Consider the following 25,064-nt stretch of genomic DNA (forward strand, 5'->3'; position numbering starts at 1 on the left):
CTATGTAATGTCAGCTATTAATGTATCACTTGCATAGGAGACCTAGATAATGAGTCAATGTGTGACGTTATGAGATGGATTTCTTTTTATATGATGAGTGGTGAGAATGGCAAGGGGGAGATAGGTTTTACATTGGGGGGGGGGGGGGTGTATATACAGTATATATATTTTTTTTTACAGCCGTGAAAATATTTAAAAAACAAAAAACTGGGAGCTAATAGACTCCCCCTACCCCATGACTGTAACCCCTGATCATACACACCCTGTAGAATATACTAGCTATTACCAACCAAGTCGCAGTATGGTCCTAGTATCAGTGACGTAACAGGAATGACCTGCTATGGTATAATTCTATGTTTATTCACAACAACACTAAGGAACAACTAGATAAATTATTTCTTATAGTCATAGAATGTTTTAGACTTCAGAAAGATCATGACCTCACAACATCTAGAAAAGTGATTTATAGGTGTTTATCTTTTTAATCTATGGCATGAAAGCAGGAATTTGAATGTTTCCTATAATCATACGAATGATGTCAGATGCTGGAAAAATCTGATTCATCTACTTATCTGAGAGCAATGAAAGAAAGTGGGGTGGGGCAGTCAGTGACACCACAGTCCTGATCTCTGACCTCTTATGTGTTGCTGGAGGTTACTATGGACAGAGCCCAGATACTCTGCTTGACAAGTTCTGGGAGACTCCCAGGATGGATCCCCTCACTTAATAGGTCATCCGGATGGGAGTTATCTACTGGGGTCTGAAAACGGCTTAAATAAATATTCATCCTCACAGGACGGCAGTATCTGACAGCAGGGAATGAAGCTTGGAATATTATCAAATAATTACACAACAAAGTGCAGGGAATGTAGAGCCCTCGCAATAGATGACGCAGAGCATGGCTAGACTGCTATTCATGTAACATATAGATATAGCATATAAATGTATCAGAGCATGACTAGATTGTTATTCATGTAACATATGGATATTATTTATATATAAAACATATAATATACACATGAATCAGGAGGTTACTAGACTTGTATAAGATTGTATACAACATTATGCCTTCCTTTGCATTGTAGATATACTGTAGTTTTTCATTAACATCAGTAGCTCTATAAAAACCCCTGTGCAGACTTAGACCTTATTTACACGTCCGCATTTCATTTACATATGCTGTCCACATTTTTTACGGACGCCATTGGTATCCATTCATTTCAACTTGTGTATTCAGACATCCAATGTTTTTTGAGGAATGTAAGTCCACATCTGGGTGTCATCTTTTTTTCATGGATCTTGAGATATACAAAATCTAAAAAAAAAAACCCCAACAACAAAAAAAACCCCTTGAACTGCTTTTCACTGTGAAAAGTGAAAAGCAGATCAACAATGGACAGCACACCACCTGCAAATAAGCAGGGTAGGGTGCTGTCTGTGACCTCACAGGTCCCTGGATGAAGACGTGTGAATAATGCCTAAGGGCTCATTTTTGACAAGAGTCAGCTCGTGCTCACAGCAGCAGACACTGTCATTAGGTGCAACATTGTGATCTTATATTGTGCAATAACCTAATGCCATGGCTTATATTTTTTTAATCAATACTTTATATTTTGTTGCCCATAACAGACAGACCATAATGAAATATAGATACATGTATTAAGACGCTAATAGTCCATTATTAACATAATATATAGAATTCATATATCAATGTATCAGGGATCCGAGCTCTCTCACATACCTCCCAACTTTCAAAGAACAGCAAGAGAGACAGAAGGGACTTCTATGTTGATTCCGTCCATTCACACCCATTTTAGGGTAACAATAATTTGTTATTAAATGGAGTCTGTCATCAGAACCCAGCATATCAACCCTGCCCACACATAGATAGATTAATTTCCCTTGTGGATTGGTGCCTCTGTTGCTGAGATATCACTATTGTTGATAATATGCAAATAATCTATTTATAGGAACATGGCTGATGGCATTGCTCCAAAGAGTTAATTTGCATATTCAATAAAGCTGATATCCCGGGTGATAGAGGCAATGATTCACAAGGGAGTGCCATAGACTTTTGTTCATCACCTCCCAATTATCAATCAGAGGGCATATTTTCCATTGACTTTGTAAAACCAATTAGGTGCTACAGTCAGCATTGACTGCAGCATCTAAGGAGTTAAATGGAAAGTATGCCCTCTGATTGAAAATTGGGGGATGATGAACAAAAGTCTATGGCACCTCCTCCTCTGGCGTAATCTGAAGTTACTGGGACAGGAGTTATCCTCCTCTCCCTGAACACTGCAGCTGCACGTTGTTCTGCACAATGGTTGAAATGAGAGATGGAAGTCTATGCAGCTACACTTCAACTAGTGACATCTAGGGATGTAGCTGGGGCTACAGGTTGTGGTTGTAGTCTTGGTCTTACTTTAAAACAAAAACCAAGATTGTGGCTATAGTCTGTATGGCTCCGGAGTAAGAACTGTTTAAGTGATTGCTCCCACTGCAGTGTTACTGAACATCTCCTACTGGGGGGTAAACTGTTAGGTACTTTGTTCAAAGCCCAAGTAGGAGACATTCAAAACTGTTAGAGTCTGTTCACACTGTGGATTCTGCCATTGATTTTAAGGTGGTTTCTGCCATTGATTTTGAGGCGGTTTCCATCCCAAAATCAGATTTCCTGATTCTGCCTCCCCTTCTTTTCAAGGGGAGGCACAGATTGGAGCAGAACACTGATTAAGTACATTCATCTGGACCTGATCTGCGGCACAATGCCGATGCTCTGCTTCACCATTCTGCTGAGGGAAGCAGGGGGGCAGATAATAAAGAGTAATCTGGGGTGGATGTCCACCTCAAATTCCTCTTCATTTTCCACCACGTGATACATGTGTCAGTGAGCAACTACTTTTTTATTAATGTAATATACAGATATGGTATATTCATCCATGATGGTGTCATATATATTTTTACATGGTGATATAGGGTGCTGAGTAGTTCCCCTCTGGTACTGATCTCCTGGGGGGAAGCTCACTGCGCCGGTCTCAAGAATCAAATACAGTATTTACATACTTCTGTCATTACGGATTTGCTTTGAGCCATATTGAGAGTCAGGATTCAGATGATTTAACCCATAGCAGCCTCCATGGCAATGGGATCATCACTTATCGGGAGAGTCTGAAGAATCTGAAAAGGAACAACATCAGAGCAATTACACAGTGTTATAGAAAGAAAGATCAAATATACAGCATAATGACATTGTCCAAACATAACATGGCCCAATAGCAGCCAAAACTTAGAAGTCAGAACATAATGTAGATGTTAACTAGTAACATGACCCACAGAACCAAACAGCTTACAATCTGAAGATATAACGCATATTCTCAGTATAACACTGAGACATAAAACATTACCGCACACTGAAAAATCCCCCATTTGTCTATTACAACAAGCAGAGACCTGAAAGTAATGAGTTCATAGGGAAAGGTCGGGGTCACAGAGTCTGCAATGTTCATACAGGTGGAAAGAAAGAGTTTGGGTGGGCCCCTCTCCATATTATATAATGCATATCTGATAACTTCATGGCTTGTGCTTTAGCCTCCTGTATCTGATCACCCTGCCATTGCTAGTGAGTGACTCCCTTGCTGTCTGGAGGGCAAATAGAAGTAAAACCACTGCAAAGCCAATAGTCATCTCAGAGGCAGTATTATATTCTGGTACGTACGGCTCTGAATTATAGTATTTCTCTTCTTGTATACAGGTTTAAGAATTATAGTAGTAGTACTCCTATTCATAGAGGGCGGTATCAAATTCATGGATTGTGAGCTCTTGGGAGCAGGGTGCTTATTGCTATTGTTATTATGATGATTAATGTCTTACTTTGTAATGTCAGAACCCTATATTATGTAAAGTGCTGCAGAGTGTTTGTGCTATAGAAAGAATGACCACTATGGCGTTTTATCTTCTGGTACTATATGTAAGTACAGAATCATACTAGTTATATCCATGTGCCTAGGTAGCATTGTAGTAGTGGCATTCTTGAACATGGGGGCAGTACTATTGTAACTATATTTTTGTAGGTAGTACTTATATTCTTACACATAGCGGTCAGTATTATAGTAGTTCTATACATGTACATACATGCGGGCAGTATCGTTGTATGGACATTATTAAAGGAGCTATATTCCTGTACATAAGGTGCAGTAAGAATTTCCTTGTACACAAGGAACAGTGTTATAGCAGTTATAACCTTGTACATGAAGGTAGAATTATTGCAGTTAAAATCTTGTACATGGGAACAGTAATATTGTAATTATATTCTTACATATGGGGTTAGCAGTAGAGATGAGCGAATATACTCAATCGAATACCTGCACCGCATAGCTCCCGGCGCCAGGGAAGGTGGGAGGGGCAGTTAAAATTCGATGTCCCGGAAGTTTTTTGTACTGAGAGCTATGCGGCGCAGGTATTCGATCGTGTATATTCGCTCATCTCTAGTTAGCAATATTGCAATTATATTCTTGCCTATGGGGGTAGTATTGGTACAGTTAAATTATTGTACATAGGAGGCAGCATTATAGTTGATATATTCATGTACAAGGGGGCAGTAATATAGTAATCATATCTTTGTACATAAGGATTAGTATTATAGTCATTATATTCTTGTATATGAGAGTATTATAGTAGCTACTGTATATTCTTGTACATGAGAGCAGTATTATAGTAGTTATATTCTTCTACATAGGGGGTAGTATTATAGTAGTTATATTCTTGTACATAGGGGGTAGTATTATAGTAGTTATATTCTTGTACATAGGGGGTAGTATTATAGTAGTTATATTCTTGTACATAGGGGGTAGTATTATAGTAGTTATATTCTTGTACATAGGGGGTAGTATTATAGTAGTTATATTCTTGTAGATAAGGGGTAATATTATAGTAGTTATATTCTTGTACATGAGAGCAGTAGTTATAGTTTTGTATATGATAGTCCTATTATAGTAGCTAGATTCTTGTACATGAGAGTAGTATTATAGTAGTTATATTCTTGTAAATAGGGGGTAGTATTATAGTAGTTATATTCTTGTATATGGGAGCAGTATAGTTTTGTATATGATAGCCCTATTATAGTAGCTAGATTCTTGTACATTGAGGACAATATTAGTTATATTTTTGTACACGGGGTCAGTATTATAGTAGTTATATTTTTGTACATAGGGGTAGCATTGTTGTAATTAGATTCTGGTACATAGCTGAGTTTTTACATAGGAAGCGGATACAAATAGAGGAGTTCCAGCTGTATTCGTCACTCTCTTGCTGTCAATGTCTGTAGCTTAGTGTGAACTTCTCCTAAATCATGTGCATATCATTTATGTGATTTTCATGAACATTTACTCTCTAACACTAGGATCAGAATTACAAAGGAAGGAAAGTTCTGGAATTTAGATGCTGCTGATCAGGGATAAGTCTGTGTGGCTAATAAGGGAATATTGGGCAGAAAGTTTAGCGGATACGTTGTTAGGCCATGTTCACACTTCTGTCACAGGCTCTGAGCTTCATTAGCTCTTATGAGAATAGTACTGGGAAACCGCACAGACTGACCCCATTCTAGTCAGCGGTCCGGAGAGGGATTCAGTAGGGCGTTGTAGCTGTGGTTATAATGTGAACTAAGCCTTAAGGTAACAGAGCTGAAGTTGCCATTTAGCACAAACCATAGTGAGATGACACCTCTAACCACAGTGAGGTAACACCTCAGACTTGTCACTGCTACATAGGACTACAGCCTGTATTATGTGTACTCACACTTAGCACATACAATGCCGCCTGAAGCCACACACGGCGGGGCAGACTAGCTGGCAGTGCCCGGCAGAGCAAGGGTTACATGCAGCGGGCTGTAGTTGCGGCTACTGCCGTCACCCCCTCCCTGCGCCCGGCCATGTGCTCTGCCAGGGGGCGGGTCCGGGGGCTGATCTTCTGTCCGGGCTCACAACTCCGGGAGCAGCGACCGTCAGGAGCCCCAGTGGGGGCGGGTCCTTAGTGCACAACACCCGGACAAACTTTACCCGAACTCCGCAAAGATGCCCAAGGCGCAGTAGCTGGGGCGGCACGGTGGGCACATGACTGACGCCCCGAGGTCCCGCAAGCAGCGGCTTATGGCAGCGGTAGAGGAGGAGGAAGCGGCGGCACCCGGAGCTGGTGAAGGGATCTTGTACTGCTTTATCTGCGGGGGAGGGGTGCCCCGGGGGCGGGAGGTCCGGCTGCCAGTCCGGTGCCCGGCCCGGGAGGGTTGCGCCTTCTTTCCCTTCTTGCAGCAGCAGGAGCCTGCGCCCGGGGCGGAGCCGCTGAGTCCGGGAGGCAGCGCCCGGGTTTGCGCCGTGTGTCAACGCTTTCTTGGGGCGCAGTGGGACGCATTTGAGCGCAGCCGGACCCCACTGGAGAAGCGCATGTACTGGCTGAAGAGGCCCTACCAGTGCGGGGGGGACGGGGCCCGGGCACATCCCAGAGACTGGAACCCCAACTACGACTCTGAGCTCTCTGACCTGTCCGACAACCCCCTGAGTGACCCGGAGGAGAGCGCCGAACCCACCAGGAGACAGTGGCCACCGGCACCAAGGGCACCTGTACATAGCGCCCCCTGCCGGGCGTCCCCGGGTGACAGAACAGTGAAGGGGGCAGAGATTGAGGGCGAGAGACGCCCGGAGAACGGACACCCAGTTACCTGCTATATCTGCGGGGCTCCCAGTGCTGCCAACGTCTTGCACGTCCAGAAACAAGAGCACTCGCCCCAGGCACCATTTTTTCCGTTCTTGTGGTTGCACACCCCACCGCCAGGCGCTAACCCCATCACCCCTGGGGGCAGTGCCAGGGCCTGTGACAGCTGCTTCTCCTCTCTCATGCAGCAGTGGCATAGCTTTGATATGGCCAATGTGCCCGTCCTACAGCGCCTCTATGTGGTGCCCCTCCATTCCAGTTCTGGAGCAGAAAAGAGCACACCCTCCAGACTCAATGACTCTCACCCCAAAGGTCCAGGGGCCTGCTACCTCTGTGGAGAGGACTGTACCAACAGTGGCAAGCTGGTGCGTTCCAGGATCAACAATGGCAATGCCAAGTCAACTATGCACTTTCCGTTTATCACCCAGCTGCCATGCCCACCTGGTTCCAGAGGGGTGACCCCACAAGGAGAGGTACAGAGTTGCAGGAAGTGCTATGGGGTCCTGGAAGACATTTGGGCAATTTATAGGGCATCTCAGAATGAGGAGCTCATCACTTCAGTCCAGAGCTTCCTCAGCAGATACCACCAGGTGTTCAGTCCTGCTGATGCCAGCCCCCCTGGAGCCACCCCCAACAGGAGGGCAGGAGTTCTTAGTGCACACTCTGCACCTACTTCTATCTGCTATGTGTGTGGGGCAGAACTGGGTCCAGGATGTGAATATCAACTAAGCATCAATCCACCCAACAGGTACGCTGACAAGGAACCCTTCTTCCCCTTTCTCACAGTTTACCCTCCTGCTCCCAGAGCCCGGCCTGCCGATTCCACAGGCCTGGTGTCCACCTGTGGCCTTTGCTATCATGATCTTTTAGGCCAGTGGTTCCAGCATGAGATGAAGACCCAACATCCCAGTAGTCCATGGTCACGGCAGTACCAGGTGGAGTCTTTTGTGTGTTTCTTCTGCAGACAAGAGAAGCGTCGCCTTTTGGGGTTGACAAGTGTCCAGTTAGCAAGGCTGCCTGTCTTTCTGCTGGCAAGACGAGTGCCTCACAGCCTATTCGTGGATGATGGGAAACAGTTACTTGTTGGAGCTTGCACAGAGTGTAAACCGCTGGCGATGGTGGGTGTGAACGTGGCGGCACACAGTGGATCATCAGCAACTTCTTCACCAGCCACTGGCCAAACTGTAAGTAGTCCTCAAAAATGTGGTTGTCCAATGCCAGGGTGTTGAGGTAAACCCCAATCTGTTAACATTAGATGCCGTGTTTGCAATGGCTGGTCCAGGTTTCCAGTTATCACCTTAAGCAAAAATCTAGTCCTGAGAAAAAGTGTAACTGTGGTCCATGGCACCCAATCTGGTCACTACTTTCAAAAAAGCAGGCTGCGAGCAAAAAAATCTTGTTTTCTTTATATTAGTGTAGTTACAGATCAAACTTTGGGCTTCAACTCCTCATCAGTTTCCACTTTCTGTCTGTGAATGGGAACATTACTGTTTACATGCACAGGCTGAAAACCTAATTCTTCACACAGTTGAGGATTTGCTCCAATTATAGGTCTACACAATCCTTTGTAGCAGAGCATATCAGTAGCACACATCTCTTCCCTGTCCTGATCATGTCAGACTGATCGACTAGAGGACTCTAACAAAATGATATCCAGCAGAAGAAATCCAAATCTGAATGGTCCAAGAAGTTGTTGGAGCTTGGTCTCCTGGTGGCCCTAAGGAACCCCAGTGGTCCTGATAGTGCAGTATGGAGTAGGGCGCTTATCATTCAGAGGATTGTCTATTCTGGATACAACCTCTCATCTAGGAGAAGTATTCCTTCAGCACAGCTTGTCAGTCTCTGAGTGTGAACAAGAAGGTTTCCTTTCACTGACAACAGAGATCTTGAAAATGGCAAAGAATCAAAACACAAAGGCCCCAATTTACTATTGTGGTTAAAACTAGATGGTGGCGTAAAAATAGGGCAAGATGTATTAACTACTGGTGTAATAATAGGCTAAAAGGTTTCAGCTTGCTAGACATATGGGTGTGGATTCGCAAAACGGGTGTGGTTTAAATGTTCCAAGATTGTTGTCAGATTGTGGCTCATAGTAAGCCAACTGAAAGGTTGTATAAACTTAAGACTAGACAGTCTAAAGATATGTTGGATATGTTATCCAGCATCAGCCTCTGTGATAAATATGGTGAATTTTCAGGCTATGTTTACACTGTTTGACTATCTGGGCCAAAGTTTATTATAAAGTTGCAGAACTTCTTATTTTCTAATGATAGCTTCATAAAACTGATCAGCTGGATCATTATAGGCCCCCATTATGGCATTGGGGTATGTGTTGCTGACCTTCAAGTGGTTGACAGGCTCTTGCAACGTGATGTAGGAAATACACGTGGGGAAATTTATTATCAGAAAAAAAAAAGTTTCAAACCACAGGTAAATACCCTTTGTGAAAAATATTTTGCACAAATCACATTAAGACACCACTTTCCAGGAAGGGAGTAGGCTATTGGCTGTAGTAGATTTTATCATTTTTTACACCAGTTTTCTGGCGTAAATGATGACTGAAATCAACATCACCTATGAGCTGGCAAGGATTTCAATGTAGGTGCGTGCCTCATCATAAATTGGCATAGGGTGTATAAAACACCTTTTCTCTATAAATCTCCCCTGCGTGTGTTTGTTGTTGAGCAGCCAATTGAGGGTTGTGGATCTTCACGGCTTGCAGTCAAGTGAATGGGGGAAACCTATGTAAGAACATCCATGTGATAGGGCTGGCTGGGGCATGGATCAGGCTGGCTGGTGCCAAACTGTCCTGAAGCATCACACTGCGTCAATTATTTAACAATCGTCTCAGCCGACACTACAGAGCAGCTGACATGAGCAGGCTGAGATCCAGGAATACTGCTTCACTTATAAGATGTGTGATTTTAGATTCATTATAAATGAGTGGATTATTTTGGGGTGAAAAACTTAAGAAACTTTAACTTCTCAGTAAGTATCATAACAGAGCTGGGGATGTTGTGGTGACTGGTATAACAGAGAACCGTGTGAGCTGGGCACATGGATTTACTGAAGCTTCAATGGCAACAGCCCTGTAACTTACATATCTAAGGGATGGGAATGGGCATGGCTAAAGGGAAGTCTGAAGGTCATCGGTGCAGCATCCATATTGCTAAATTCACATCTGCTCTGTCCTAACAGTGGACCACAACAGATCCCAAAAATAACAGACTCGAACGGATTCAGGTGTGCAAAAGTGAACATAGCCGATCAGTGCAAGTAAAATGTATCCAGCTTCTTTATGGTTCAGCTGAAAGTTCTTAGAATGTCCATGTTATATCATCAGGGTCAGGGGGCATTCAGAAAGAAATAGCTCAACATTATCATGAGATTTTGGCATAAATACTTTAAAAATATTATATTCAGGCCACACCACATACAGGAAGATCCTGCACCACCTTTTCTAGTACGCTTACGCTACAGGTATGCTTAGGGTATGGAGCCTCTTGGATAGTCACTCTAAATTTACAGACAAAAAACGTACTGCAAGCATAATTTTTACTTTTTTTGTCTAGCAGAGAGACTAGAGAAAACAAGGGATATCTGACCCTGTTATATGCGATCCATAGTTACCCTTCATTAGGCACTGAAACCTTTGTAGCACTGCTAGATGATTTCAACTATTGGGCTACAGCTGCAGTCCAAATGACTACATTGAGTTTTATGCCATGTAGTAGGCTGCAGCCATCACTCAATAGTTATACAATCAAGTAGTTGCACTCCAAAAGGTAGCAGTGTAGCACTGGCTTTATATGGATCCAGATTTATTGTTCAGTCCATTATTCTGTGCCTGCGGCGGAACAGAATAAACCATGCACGTGTATGGGCTTTATATGGGCTCTTGTTACTTGGATTACTCTGGTTGTTGTGGTGACAATGAGTGTGTTCCTCTCAGACAGTTAATAAATGAGACTCCATTATAAGTGCAAATTAGTTCATGTTTTGTGAAGGGATTCAGTAGAACAAAATCCCAATCTGCTAATACACTTTTGTAAAATAGCAATTGTGGCCAGAAGGACACATTATGAATACAGTCCAAGTCTGAACACAGCACAGTTCTGTTTATATGACTGGTCCAATGAGAACGTCTGGTACATGGCACCACAACATGCAGATTGTAGGATATTAGAGGCAGGGATCCCCCCTCCCCTCATCTTCTGCCAGTGACAGTGTGATGTAACCCGACCGTGCTGAGGCTGTGACTCTACATTACAGGGATGATGCCAGATGTGCACAGGGTTCCCAGCTGCTCAATGTATAATCTGGGATTTCCCTGCCAATCCGTAGAACACAGAAGAGCTAGGACGCTGCAGCACACAACACAATCTTCACATTTCTTATTATAGAATTGAAGGAAAAAAAAAAACTAAGCCTCCCCTCCTGACCGTGCAGCTGCTGGAAAACTGAGATGGGCCAAATCCCACAATCTGCCGCCAGTAAGAATCGTTCTTCAGCAGGAAAAAAAACATGGTTGGGTGCTCTTAACACTGGGATCCTCTTTTCATTCACCCCTTTTTCCTGACGATTAAGACTGAGTTCACATGGTACTTTTTAATTAAGAACTGCAGCCAGTTTTTAATTTCAGTAATGAGTACGACATATTACTATGCATTTCATCTGTTGGCTAATGTCCATTAGGCTAAGGCAACACGTGTCGTCCTGCCCCCAAAACCACTGCGGGAAAAACTGCGGCTGCAACGCATCGCGGTTCTTTCCGCAGTGCTTTAGGCAGAAAGTTCGCAAAGGTTTCCTTTGTGGACTTTGTGTTTCAATTATACCTATAGGGAAACTGCCAGTGTTTCCATAGGTATAATTGGCATGGTGCGATTTCCAAAACTGCTCCAGTTTTGGAAATTGGTGCTTATCTGCAGCATGTTTTTTACCGCAAAGAGGGCCTGGGATTCACTAGAATCCCATCCACTTGGCTCTGACTGTAAAACGCCGCAATTTTTTCCACAGTGCTTCCACCATGGGCAAACCGCCACGTTTACGCCACATTGGAGCCTTGGCTTTAAACTGAAACCTCTGCTTTCCTGACACAGTATGACTGCTGCCACATTGTGTACTAAATGTGGCCATAGCCATGTTCAGTACTGAGACCTCCAATGCTATTCATTTCTGAGTAGGTTAAACACTGATACATATCGGCTATATCTTATTAATGTCCATGTAGAGCCATTTATGATTGGCATTGATTAATTCCAGGTTATTTCTCATTACTGACGAGGTGACACACTATGTACCTGGATGTAGTTATACCTGCAGTCAGTTCTGGGGTCACAGATGATGTCGCCAATATGTAAGTGACACACTGATTAACGTCTTCTTGCTGGTGACATTTTTCATTTTTAACTCCCGCCTTCTGAACCCCATCATTTTTTTTTATTTTTTGATGCGCAGAGCCAAAATAGGGCTTAATATAAGCCGGGCAAATTGTTCTTCATAATGGTGCCATTTATTAATCTGTACAATGTACTGGAAAGCCTTCATCTCTAAACTTTTAGAACGCCTGGTTTATTCTCGGTTAATCCGTTATCTCTCTGCTAACTCTCTGCTTGACCCCTTACAATCTGGTTTCCGCGCTCTGCACTCTACTGAAACAGCTCTCACAAAAGTCTCTAATGATCTATTAAAGGCTAAATCCAATGGTGACTTCTCTCTTCTTATTCTTCTGGACCTCTCTGCAGCTTTTGACACTGTTGACCATCAACTTCTCCTCACTATGCTCCGCTCAGTCGGCCTCAATGACACTGCGCTCTCCTGGTTCTCCTCTTATCTCTCAGACCGCACTTTCAGTGTATCATTTGCGGGCTCTGTTTCCTCCCCTCTTTCCCTTGCTGTTGGGGTTCCTCAGGGCTCGGTCCTCGGCCCCCTGCTCTTTTCTCTCTACACAGCCCCCATTGGACAAACCATCGCCAGATTTGGCTTCAGGTACCATCTTTATGCTGATGACACCCAATTATACACATTTTCCCGTGACATCACCCCTGCACTCATACAGAACACCAGTGACTCTCTCTCTGCTGTCTCTAATATCATGTCCTCGCTCTATCTGAAACTAAATCTCTCTAAGACTGAACTTCTACTGTTTCCACCATCTAACAGATCTGTCCCTGATATATCCATTGCAGTCTCAGGCCTTACTATAACTCCTAGGCAGCATGCCCGCTGCCTTGGGGTCATATTTGACGCAGACCTTTCCTTCACCCCTCATATTGAATCACTCGCACGTTCATGTCACCTCCACCTCAAAAACATCTCCAGAATACGCCCTTTCCTTACCAGAGATACACTAAAGACACTTATTGTCTCTCTGATTCATTCTCGCCTTGACTACTGTAATTCCTTACTAATCGGTCTTCCCCTCACTAAACTCTCTCCTCTACAATCTATTCTGAATGCAGCGGCCAGGCTCATCTATCAGGCTAGACGCTACAGCGATGCCTCTGGTCTGTGCCAGTCACTACATTGGCTGCCTATTCATTATAGAATAAAATATAAAGTTATTACTCTCATCCACAAGGCTCTCCATAATGCCGCACCTCCCTACATTTCTTCCCTCATCTCTGTCTACCGCCCAACCCGTGCTCTCCGCTCACTCAATGACCTAACACTTACATCCTCTATTATCAGAACCTCCCATGCTCGTATACAAGACTTCTCCCGAGCTGCACCACTTCTCTGGAATGCTCTACCCCGGACAATCAGATTAACTCCCAACTTCTACAGTTTCAAACGCAAACTAAAGACGCATCTTTTCAGACAAGCCTATCACAATTCCTAATGCACAAAATTGTCTGAACACTGTATAAGCAATGCCGCCCCTGCTACCTCTTGTCACCCCCTCTACCTCATAGATTGTAAGCTCTTTTGAGCAGGGCCCTCAGTCCCATTGTGTGAAATGACGTTCTTTGTTATGTATGTCTGTATCTGAACCCTATAAATTGTACAGCGCTGCGGAATATGTTGGCGCTATATATAAAAAAAAAAAAAAAAAAAAAAAAGCTGGAAAAAAATTCAGAATGCAGTGGAATGGGAGAAAAAGTGCATCTGTATGACTTTCTTGCAGGCTTTGTTTTTACAGCGTTCACTCTGCAACCAAAGTGACATGTCATCTGTATTCTATGTTTCGGTACGATTCTGGGGTTACCAAATTGATATAGTTTTATTTACGTTTTAACCCCTTAACGAAAATTCACAACTTTGCAAAAAAAAAAGTTTTTTTTAAAGTTGCCATGTTCTAATATCCATAACCCATTTCCATGTACGGGCATGCATAGGGCATCCTTTTTTTTGTGGCGCCAGATGTACTTTTTAGTTATACCGTTTTGGGGAAAGTCTATTGCTTTGATCCCCTTTTTATTTAAATTTATATCAGAGGCAAAACAGTGATAAAAATAGCAGTTCTGCATTTTTGGTTTTCCCGCTACAGCGTTCATAATACAGGCGCCTCGGTCAGCTTTGATCAAGGTGCCAGAAGGGTTAATGTCCACGATCAATGCCCGCATTAGCACCAGGTTTCTGCTGTGTAATACAGCGCCTATATTTAAATACCCTACATCAGACGTACTATTACGGGGGATGTCTCGAAAGGGTTAATTCCAGGCTTTTTCTCATTATTGAGGGGGTGACACACTATCTCCCTGGATGTAGTTATAAAGGGGCTCTATCAGCAAAATCATGCTGATAGAGCCCCACATATGCGCGGATAGCCTTTAAAAAGGCTATTCAGGCACCGCTAAAGTTATATTAAACTACCCCCCAGTTTTAAAATAAAACCCTAAAACAGAATATGATCAACTTACCCATCGTGCACGGTGGGCGGGCATTCAGGGTCCGCCGTCTTCTTTAGCCACGCCTCCTCTTCCAGCGATGTCCTCGGGTCCCGTCTAACTAGCTAACTGACATTGATAAAAAATGGTGTGGGCACATGCGCAGTAGCCGTAGTAGAAGCAGCATGCTACTGCGCATGCACCCGCGCCATTTTTTATCAATGTCAGTTAGCTAGTTAGACGGGACCCGAGGACATCGCTGGAGGAGGAGGCGTGGCTGAAGAAGACGGCGGACCCTGAATGCCCGCCCACCGTGCACGATGGGTAAGTTGATCATATTCTGTTTTATTTTAAAACTGAGGGGTAGTTTAATATAACTTTTACGGTGCCTGAATAGCCTTTTTAAAGGCTATGCACGCATATGTGGGGCTCTATCAGCATGATACACTTCACTCGGTTCTGGGGTCACAGAAGACGTTACTGATAAGTGACACAGATTAATTCCGGGCTATTTCTCATTACTGATTGGAGGCCTCACATTGTAGAAATGCAGCATTCTTGCCTACCACAGGAATACAGTGGGGAAAAAAAAGCCGCTGCGTTTTATAGTACCAACAAAGTGAATGAGATTCTGGCTAATCCCATCCACACATTTTGGAAAAAATGTGGTTTCCCTATTGATTTAATAAGGGAAAAAAATCACCAAAAAACGGAATTGAAAAACACTATGGATAAAAAATGTAATGCGTTTTCACTGCATTTTTTTTTCGCTGTGGTTCACTTATTGGGCTCTTATCGCCTCCACAGCCACAACAGCACGATAACCTTGCTTAAAAGATACAAGTCTTTGCCCTTTTTAGTAAAACTGTAGCAGCTTTGAAATAATTGCAAAAATCACAACAAAAACAACTCATGTAACTAAACACTGCGAACAAAACAGTGACCACTCACAACTGCATGTGGCAGCAGCTGTACATTACCATCATCAAAGCAGCTCCCCTAGTGGCCAGAGTGTATGAGAATAGACATTATAAACAGATATCAAAGTGACAGATTGCACATTTAAGGACGTTAGCTGCTATTTCCCAGTATAATTGTCCTCCGCATTAGGTGGCAACATTATATATTTGCTATACTTTAACCAACACAGTTTTCTGTTGTTATCCTCTAAATGCCAAAATGTACTGGAGGGCATAGCCGAGCAGAACACGTTGTCATCCCATCTGCAGCCGGGTGGTATTTTGTTCTCTCTCCAAACTGGGAAGGAATCCAACACAGCTGTCACTTTGACCTCATCCTTAGAATAGAGAAAGGCATGTGCCAGGGGAAGCTGCTGGATCCTGACCCATTTCAGGAGATCAAGGTGAGGCTGATTAGTGTAGTTTGTCTGGTGTCACCCACTCAAGGTTGTGATGTAGCTGTAGCAGGTGACATGGTAGAAATGACTCTGGTTGGTTCTGGCTACAGGGAATGATAGCAGAGATAGTTGGCAGACAGAGCCTGGCCTAATGATTTATGATACCAGAGACTAATGAAGATAGGCATATACTGATAAAAAGTGTCCCCTTACTGCATCAGAAATCAGAGCTGGATACCAAATGTTGCTTTCTGTTATCAGCCAGTTGATTTGGTCCAAGGCTTCCTGCAGTTATCTTTATTACTAGTAGACAGGAATTTATATGGCCACAGGAAAATGTCTTCTTCTCCACCCCTCAGCTTAAAGGGAGCCTGTCATTGCACACAACACAGTGATCCTGTTCACTAGGATAGCTGGTAGTGTAGCTAGATCTCCTTCTAGTGAATGTGGCTCACACCAGTGGAGCTCCTTGAGCAGATTGCCGTGAAAAATGTGACCAAATTGACCCACATGTATTTAGGCTGATCCAAGCAAATCACAAACCAACATTCACCATCACGGAGGCTAATGGGAATAACACAGAATTTACCCATGTAAGAGTAAGTTTCAATGATGAATAGAGGGTCTTTCTATACCATGTCCAGTTCATTATATTCCCGTAGAGGTCAGGTACCTAATCTGGTGTTCATCCACATTAAAGGGAACCAGTCACCAGGAAAATGCAGTGTAATCTGCAGGCAGTGTCTTAAAGAGCCGGAGAAGCTAAATAGATTCATTTATAGGTTTGTGGGGAATATTTGGAATAACATGTTTTTTATCCATTGAAATATTATTTATTTTTGCTACAATTACAAAAATCATGCCCTAAGTATTAGAGACTTAGGGGGCGTTCACACTACCGTTGGTGTCCGATTGCAGTGTCCGTTGCTACTGTCCGTTCAAGATTTTAGCAACGGACACTAGCTGTGTCCGTTAAAATTTCCATTCAGTTCAATGGGATTTCATCTGTTGTCAGTTTGTGTCCGTTTGTGTCCTTAAGGGTCCGTTAACAACCATGTCCGTTTTTTCAAGCGGACAGAGAAATCACACATGCAGGATTTTTTTGTCCGTTTGAAAAAACGGACAGAAAGTGTCCGTTTTTTTTAACATTGAGGTCTATGGGCAACGGACATATAACGGACAGTAACTGATGGCCATCAGTTTCAGTCCGTTTTTTTCTGTCCGTTTATTTTCTGCACATGCTCAGAAAGCATAAACAGCAAAAAAGAAAAAAACGGACAGTATAAAAAATGGACACCAACTGATGCTAACTGATACTAATGTGTCCGTTTTTTTAAACTGATCCATTAAATGGATCAGTTAAAAAAACGGACACATTAGCATCAGTTAGTGTCCGTTGATGTCCGTTTTTTTTCTTTTAAACGGACACCTTCATAACGGACACCAACGGTAGTGTGAACGCCCCCTTACAACACAACACACTGTCAGGACAGAAGTAAGGTATGTATAATCGCATGATCATTGGTACTGGCATGCGGCACTGATACGTGAGCACAATCAATGCGCTTATCTAAAGGATTGTCTAGATCGGATACATTTGTGACAACTCATCTTCTCTGCAGACCAGGATGGGTTTTCAGGTCATAACGTAGTCCTCATTTACAGACCACAAGCAAACACATAGAATATAGTATGAAATTCATACAGAAAGTGTTAGTAAGTTGCAGAACGTTTTATTCTTCAGTGATTTAGCTTTATTTATATAGTTTGGAATACTTCTTTAGGCTGGCGCTTCATGGCAATTTCAACACAGTTGTCACAGTATGTAGGAGTATGTTATGGTGCTTTACTGACACTGAAATCCTGAAATCACTCTGCTATTTCATACACCAGATGCCTCCCACCCCCTTAATATTAGAGCAGATAAGGGCCCTGCAATTGCAAACGGGATAATTGTGACACCTAATAATGTTGAGGAGCCGTGCTTTAATGTGCTTAGTTCAGTAACTATATGGGTTGTTCTTGTTTTCATGGAAAGGGTTAAACAGTGTTGATTTAAATAGTCTTTTCCAAGAGAGACTGTCTGCCATGACCGGGGGTCTTGGGGGGTCCACATAGGTGGGATTTTCCTGCATGGCTTTTCCTTTACATCCTGTATGCCATATGCCGAGGTGATTGTGAAATATGACTGGAGATGGGGACAAGAAAACAAACGGGTCCTTGAGGCAGGATTTCAGGGGAACAGATCTAGCCATTCATGGGTTCGGAGTCTCGGTGTCTTGCTGTGGGTGATGTCATTGTCCTGAGACTTTTACCCAGCTTTCCTGCACAGAGAGTCTTTGTGATGACGCTAGGACCCAGGGAACAGGATTATATGGCCAGTATGAGCTCCATTATCCCCTAGGTGGGGATAGGTGAAATGCAAAATCCTGTATAACTGACTGATATGTAATAATTGAACTAAATCTGGCCATACACATTAGATTTTAGACTGCCATTGTTTGTCTGAAATTAATTGTGATTGGTGGCCTGTACAACAACTAACTGTCTCAAAATACCTGAACAACCACGAACCATCCAACAGCAGTCGATTACCCCAGACACTTGGAAAAATAATAGATGAAAGTCTTGCTAATCAAATGCTGAAAACAAGAATGACTGACACTTTGTGGGTGTGTTAGTACAACACCCCCCCCCCACACAAGTCTGTTGGTCTAGTCCAACACAATAGATTTATATTTTTGACCAACTTTATTTGATGGTTGGCTGTATGGGAAGAGCAGTCGTAGGTTTGTGTACGATCAACCAATAGCAGACCCTTAATCTGTCATTTCAGAAGTCTAAAATCTATTGTGCATTGTCAGATTGATACATTGTAACAGATTATCAGGACAAGAGATAGATTTGTGTCGAGATGTGATTGGTTTAGAGGATTCCCTAAAGTGATACACTGTAACAGCCCCCCAAAGCATTAAAGAGGTTATGACATGAAAAATACATATATCAATAGATAGATTGTTGGGTGGTCTGAGAATTCGCTTCAACAGGATCCCAGGGGATATCTGAGTGCTGCGGGATACCCCCACCAATAAGCAATTTATCTTCTATCCTGTGGATAAATATGTTTCATGGCATAGCAACTTTAAGCCTGTACAATGTTGGGAATTCATACTACGGGACTCTGGCAACCCTTCTAAGTGTCATTTTGAGGGACTTTAGTTTTTGTTTCTGCTCTCCAGCTTTTGTCCTATAGCATCATGATGTGTTCTTCTAGCTACCACCGGGGATGTTACCAAGTTTTCTAGAATGTCTTAAAGCGAAAGTGTCAGCTATAAACTGATTCTAAATCTAATCCTGGTACTTTAAGGAGGTGATTCTACTTTCCTGATATGCCCCATTTTCATGTAAATCACTGATTTATTTATATGGAAATGATGGGAAAAGTGCTTTGCTCAAGAATCAATGGCTAGACCAAAGTTCAGGCAGTCTAAGTCATCCCCTCCCCCAAAGCACTCTTCCTTTCATTTGCATATCAATAAAAACAATGATTAACATGAAAAAGGGGCTCCAAATCTGAATAACAGAGACATATTTGGAAATTGTAGAATCACCTCTACAAGGTACTGGGATTAAGTTTATAACCGATTTACTGCTGACAAACTTCCTTTATCAAAACCTTCTGCTCATTCATCAGTGATACAGATATGCGTAACTACCTGGATAGCAGACATAGTAGCTGCTATATGGCCCAATAATGAAAGGGGCCCATTTACACTGAGACCTAGGAGTACTTACTGCTAATTATGGATGATGTAAGGGGGAGTAGGAAACTGAATGCTCCTCCATTACTTTACTGGACACCATAATGTCTGCTTGTAACATAATTATTAGAGATGAGCGAGTACTATTCGAAACTCCAGTTTCGAATAGCACGCACCCATAGGAATGAATGGACATAGCCAGCCTGCAGGGAGTTAAGCGGCTGGCCGCCGGCAAAGTCTTCCATTCATTCCTATGGGTGCGTGCTATTCGAAATAGCTGTTTCGAATCGTACTCTCATCTCTAATAATTATTATGCTTAGTTTCTTTATATGCTGTGATTTCACAGTGATCTCTTTGTGTGTGTATTCTCTGTGCTATGATGTCATAGATGGCATACTCCCTGTATTGTGACACCAATGTATGCATTATCCGTGCATTGACAACACAGGATTCATTATTCCTGTATGTAAAGGAGATCAATATAATCATACACTTTTTCCAGTTCCAAACTTGCTGCTTATAGGGGTATTCCCACAAAAATAAACACACTTAAAGGGATCCTATCATTCAGATGGAATTTTTTGTGACTAACACCGGAATAGCCTTAAGAAAGGCTATTCGTCTCCTACCTTTAGATGTCTTCTCTGCGCCGCTGTTCCGTAGAAATCCCGGGTTTTCACCGGTATGCAAATGAGTTCTCTTGCAGCACTGGGGGTGGGTCCCAGCGCTCAAACAGCACTGGGGGCGTCCCCAATGCTGCAAGAGAACTCTCCATCAACGCCTCCATCTTCTTCAGGAACGTCTTCTTCCGACAGACGGTGAAACTTCTTGGTTCAAGTTCGGTTCAGGCGGTGAAAGTTCTTGGGCAGAGCCGACTGTGCATGCCCGCGGCCACAAGAAAAATGGCGCTTACACAGTAAGTAAGCAGCCATTTTCTTGTGGCCTGTGGGCATGTACAGTCGGCTTTGCCTGAGGCCTACAAGTTTCACCGCCTGCTCCGGAAGAAGATGCGTGAAGAGGACGTTCCTGTAGAAGATGGAGGTGTCGCTGGAGAGTTCTCTCGCAGCATTGGGGACGGCCCCAGTGCTGTTTGAGCGCTGGGGCCCACCCCCAGTGCTGCGAGAGAACTCATTTGCAGACCGGCGAAAACTGGGATTTCTACGGAATGGCGGCGTGGAGAAGACACCTTAAGGTAGGAGACGAATAGCCTTTCTTAAGGGTATTCCAACGTGTTAGTCACAAAAAATTCCATCTGGATGTTAGGATCCTTTTAAACTTGCAGACAAATAGAAGCTAAACATTTTTGCAAGTATAAGTAGTTATACAGATTTTTTTTTTATAATCATCTTAGTGGTAACAGGCTGTCTTGCCAATGGATACCACCATGAATGCAGGAACTTTCTATGGTCTGGGACTTGTCATGAACCAAGCCATGATTTCCTTATTATGGTCAGGTTTTCTTTTTATGCATGCAATGTCCCTGCATGATAACTTTTCACTATAAGGAAATCATGGCTGGGTTTCTGACAAAGTCCAAACTACAGAAAGTTCCTGCGTTCATGGATGTGTCAACCATTCAATTCAACAGACCGTCACCACTAAGATGGAGAAAGTCTTAAGACGTCTGCAAAATTTTTCAACATTAAAAGTTTTATTGAAAGTTTTACAAATTTTAACAAAGCCGGGGGGGGGAGGGGGGGGGGGGAAATAACGAACAAAGGAGTCAAATAAAGGCAAAACTTGGGGGAGAAGGGGGGGGGGCGGGGAGAAGGGGGGTTACAAGGTGGAAAATGAACAAAAAACGGGCAAACGCTCTGGCGCAGCAGAGCTGAGTAACAAAGCATATGCAAAAACCTCAGAACAAATGGAAATCAATTATCAGAGGAAATAGGGACATGTTGAGCAGACAAATCGCACAGGGGGACACTACACGGGGGACACAGAAGGGAAGAGGGAACGGAAGTCGGCAGAATAGTAAAAATGGTTCCAAAGGAGCCAAGTCGTCTGCAAAATTTTTAATTATTTATGTACACAAAAAAGGTTATTTTAATTATCTACAAGCTTAAATAAGTTCAAGGGAAAATCCCTTTAGGATAAGGCCCCACGTAGCAAGTTGGAGCAAAAATAGCATTGCGTTAAAAACCGCTGCGGCTGCAAATCGTGATCTTTCCCGCAACCCATTTCCCAGAAAGTCCACAGTGTTTTCCTCTGTGTGGACTTTCTGCTTCAATAATACCCATAGGGAAACTGTCGTTGTCTCTGTAGGTATAATTGACATGTTGCAATATCCAAATTTTCTGCAGTGTTGTGTGGATGGGGTTCGCTAAGTAATTCAATGATAAAATCTCAGATGTAGCCCATAGAAAGTTTGGCAGATTACTTAGAATTTGAAGTGAGTCTGCCACTTGTATTTTTCCACAATGTGTGGTTGGAATTCACTAGTGACTATAAAACCGTCATGTTAGAGTTGGGCCCAATTACTTTTGCTATGGGGCCCAAGGTTGCATGTCATGGTGGGATATAACACTTTAAGTCATTCAGGACTCTGGAACAGTTGGCCTACAGCCCATATAAGAGCTATAATGCCCGCTGTTATGTCAATGCCACCCAGTTTTCTCAGTAATGGGTATAGAGCATGTCATGTTTCATGCATCATCTGATGATTGTAAGATCCTCTTTATTCCCCGGCTTTAGGACGTAGCCCATTGTCCCTACTTTCCTGTTCGACTTTAATCTGCTTCCTTCTTTGGCTGCATACAGCTTCCTCATAAGTGAGGTCTGCTGTGAGGGGAGTCTTCCCACTGCATTCTTCTCTGTGACGACACACAGCAGCTGTCAATTTTGGGTTAATACCGTTTCTGGCATACCATTACTCAGTTACCGGCTTTGCTTTACAGTGTCCTAAAGGATACAATTTTCCTATGTAAACAGTAACTGTGTGGTATGAGTTATAATTTAGGGTTGAAGTGTTTTATTTTGGGGGTTCTAGGGTGCTTTAAAGGGTGATGCTTTGTCTTTTTGGTGAGGAATTGGCTGAAATGGCCACATCAGGATGTCATCGCTGAATCGCCCTCCTTACACATGTTTTTGCAGGGAGTGGTGTACTAAATGAATACATAGTGAGTGACTTAGGGCAGCGATTGATGGACAGATGTTAAATGAGACCTGTCACATGGAACACGCAGTGCAGTCTGTAGGTAGTATGTTATAGAGTATTTATAGAGCATTTATAAAAATGACAAATTATGCTGAATCTCTTCCCACAAAACTATATATCTTTACTCTGTGCTTAGAAACGGCCATCTAGTCATGGGGGTTGTCTGATCAGTGATATGCAGAAAGGAGGATGCCAGTCATTGATGGGACCATCCCCATGACTAAATGGCTGTTTCTAATCAAGAAGAGTAAAGTAATAATTGGATCACAATCTTTTCCCAGAAAACAACATATTAATCTGTTCATTTCCTACTACCTACAGATTATGCTGCGTTTTCCATATTACAGATTTCCTTTATAGCTATGATTAAAGGGAGTCTGTCAGCAGGACAATTTCTAGCAAACTGAAAGTGTGGTGCATTATTTGCACAAATGGCTGTTCACCAAAAAGTTCCACTTTTGCACACGAAGATTTTTCTCCTTAGGGTATGTTCACACAGAGGAATTTGGGGGTGTTTTTTCAATATGAGGCAGAGATTGCAGCAGAACGCGGAAAAAAGACACATCCTGCTTGGTTTTTTTGCATGTATTCTGCGGCTAATTCAGCCAATTAATCTGGGCTTTATCGGCAGCGGGAAGCCGCGATGGAATGCCGAAGCGCTGTATCAAGGATCCCATCGCAGCTAGACCAAGGTGAAGATGTCAGCAGCAGAAAATGAAGAAGAATTCATTTTCATTTTCTGCCATGTGAACATACCCTTAGTGCGGCTCTACTTGAGGGTCAATACAGGATAAATAATGTGAGTATAATACAGAATAGGATTAGTCATTTAATGTCCTGCATGCGAGTGCTGTTATTTTGTGTGGCTGTAACCCTGTTACCTTGGTACAGAGTTGGTGGAGGTTTTGCTGTTTCTCTTGCAGCCTGTGGTGAGGTCTTAACCCTGCTGTCTCTTGAGGTCTCTAAGTGATGAATCTGGTTAAATTTATGGTGTCGGGTCAACTTTCAAGAGGAAACTATGTGAGGCAGCAACAGAAAGTGTGATATAATAGCGGGAAATATGTGAGGCCTAAACATCACGTCTGTGCTGCAGTCATATCCTGAAACTGCAAATGAAAAGATATGACCATAGGTAATCATGGTATAAGGAAAATGTTTGTTTTTGTACCGTGTTAGCCAGGGGTTATGAAATAAGTTTTTTGTTTTTTTTTATATTTCATAGGCAATCATGTCATAAGTATTCTACCATTGATAGAAAATGTAAGCAGTCCGGACTTGTGTGGCTATTAGTCGTTTCCTTCTGTCATGTTATTAAATGGGTTGTCTGCGACCCACGGGTATCAGATTGGTAGGGGTCCAACACCCAGAACCCCACACAAATAAGCTATATACAGCCAGAATTAGCCTTGCGCCTATTGAAGTGAATGGAAGCAGAGCTTGCAGTCTCCTATGCCATCACTACGGTGTACACTGTACTCAGCTTCCAGCTCCATACACTGTAGAGATGGTGTTGGGTAACTGTGGCTCTGCTCCTATTCATTTTAATAGCACAGCTACTGGCATCATACCATATCTTGTACAGTATATGGCTTTTGATGTTCTGGGAACATAGGATAGGTCCTCAGTGCCTCAGACATCCCCTATTCTATTTAGTCCCTTTTGGTTTAATGTATGGTGTGGGAAATCTGGGTGACAAACAATATGGCTGTCATGACCACTTCCATTTTGCCTACGGTACCTGCCTGGAGACCAGGCTTTTTAGTTCACAGAAGACTAGGCTGGGTATAATGGAATCAAATTCTCAGCTTTGAGAGACTTTTATTCTCTGGCTATAAACAGGACCTTTCCTTCCAGCAAGGACTTGTGCCGCTGCTTTTTACTAGACTGGATATAGCTGTATCAAACTCTCACCAGCGAGACCTATTAGATATGTATAATTTGTTCCCATTCACTGATAGCAAGCACTTGTCTTGAAAAGATGAGGAATTGAAAAATAAAGTAGAAAGTTGCAGATATTTTCCATTCACCAAGTAAACCATCCATTTAAGAATCACGGCTTATTAGATTCCGCCATGTGCTGTTGTCCTGCGGCAGATATTTTGGGAATGATCTATAAGAGTCTGTTTTCACATTTCTGTCCCCTTGAATGGGGAGGGGGGCACTTGTCTGTCGCTGCTGTCATCCCATTAGCAGTTTAAATGTTTAGATCTCTTTTATCATTGACAGCAGCTGCTGGTCATAAGATCTACCGTAT

The 25,064-nt window shown here is 42.9% G+C and overlaps 1 protein-coding gene across 3 annotated transcripts in view; it reads left to right on the forward strand.

Annotated features, from left to right (window-relative positions):
• The first annotated feature begins 6,014 nt into the window (after positions 1–6,014).
• GSE1 (Gse1 coiled-coil protein) overlaps positions 6,015–25,064 on the forward strand; it is a 303,643-nt gene continuing 284,593 nt past the window's right edge. For 2 of the 3 annotated variants that reach the window (XM_075282144.1, XM_075282145.1), the window contains exon 1: positions 6,022–7,889. In XM_075282144.1, coding sequence (XP_075138245.1) covers positions 6,111–7,889 — 1,779 coding nt within the window. In that variant the 5' untranslated portion in view covers positions 6,022–6,110. Of the gene's footprint in view, positions 7,890–25,064 lie in introns of all 3 variants that reach the window. The other variant, XM_075282143.1, reaches the window with a different exon arrangement.

Source organism: Leptodactylus fuscus, chromosome 7, assembly GCF_031893055.1.
Source record: "Leptodactylus fuscus isolate aLepFus1 chromosome 7, aLepFus1.hap2, whole genome shotgun sequence".
Classification (NCBI taxonomy): domain Eukaryota; kingdom Metazoa; phylum Chordata; class Amphibia; order Anura; family Leptodactylidae; genus Leptodactylus; species Leptodactylus fuscus.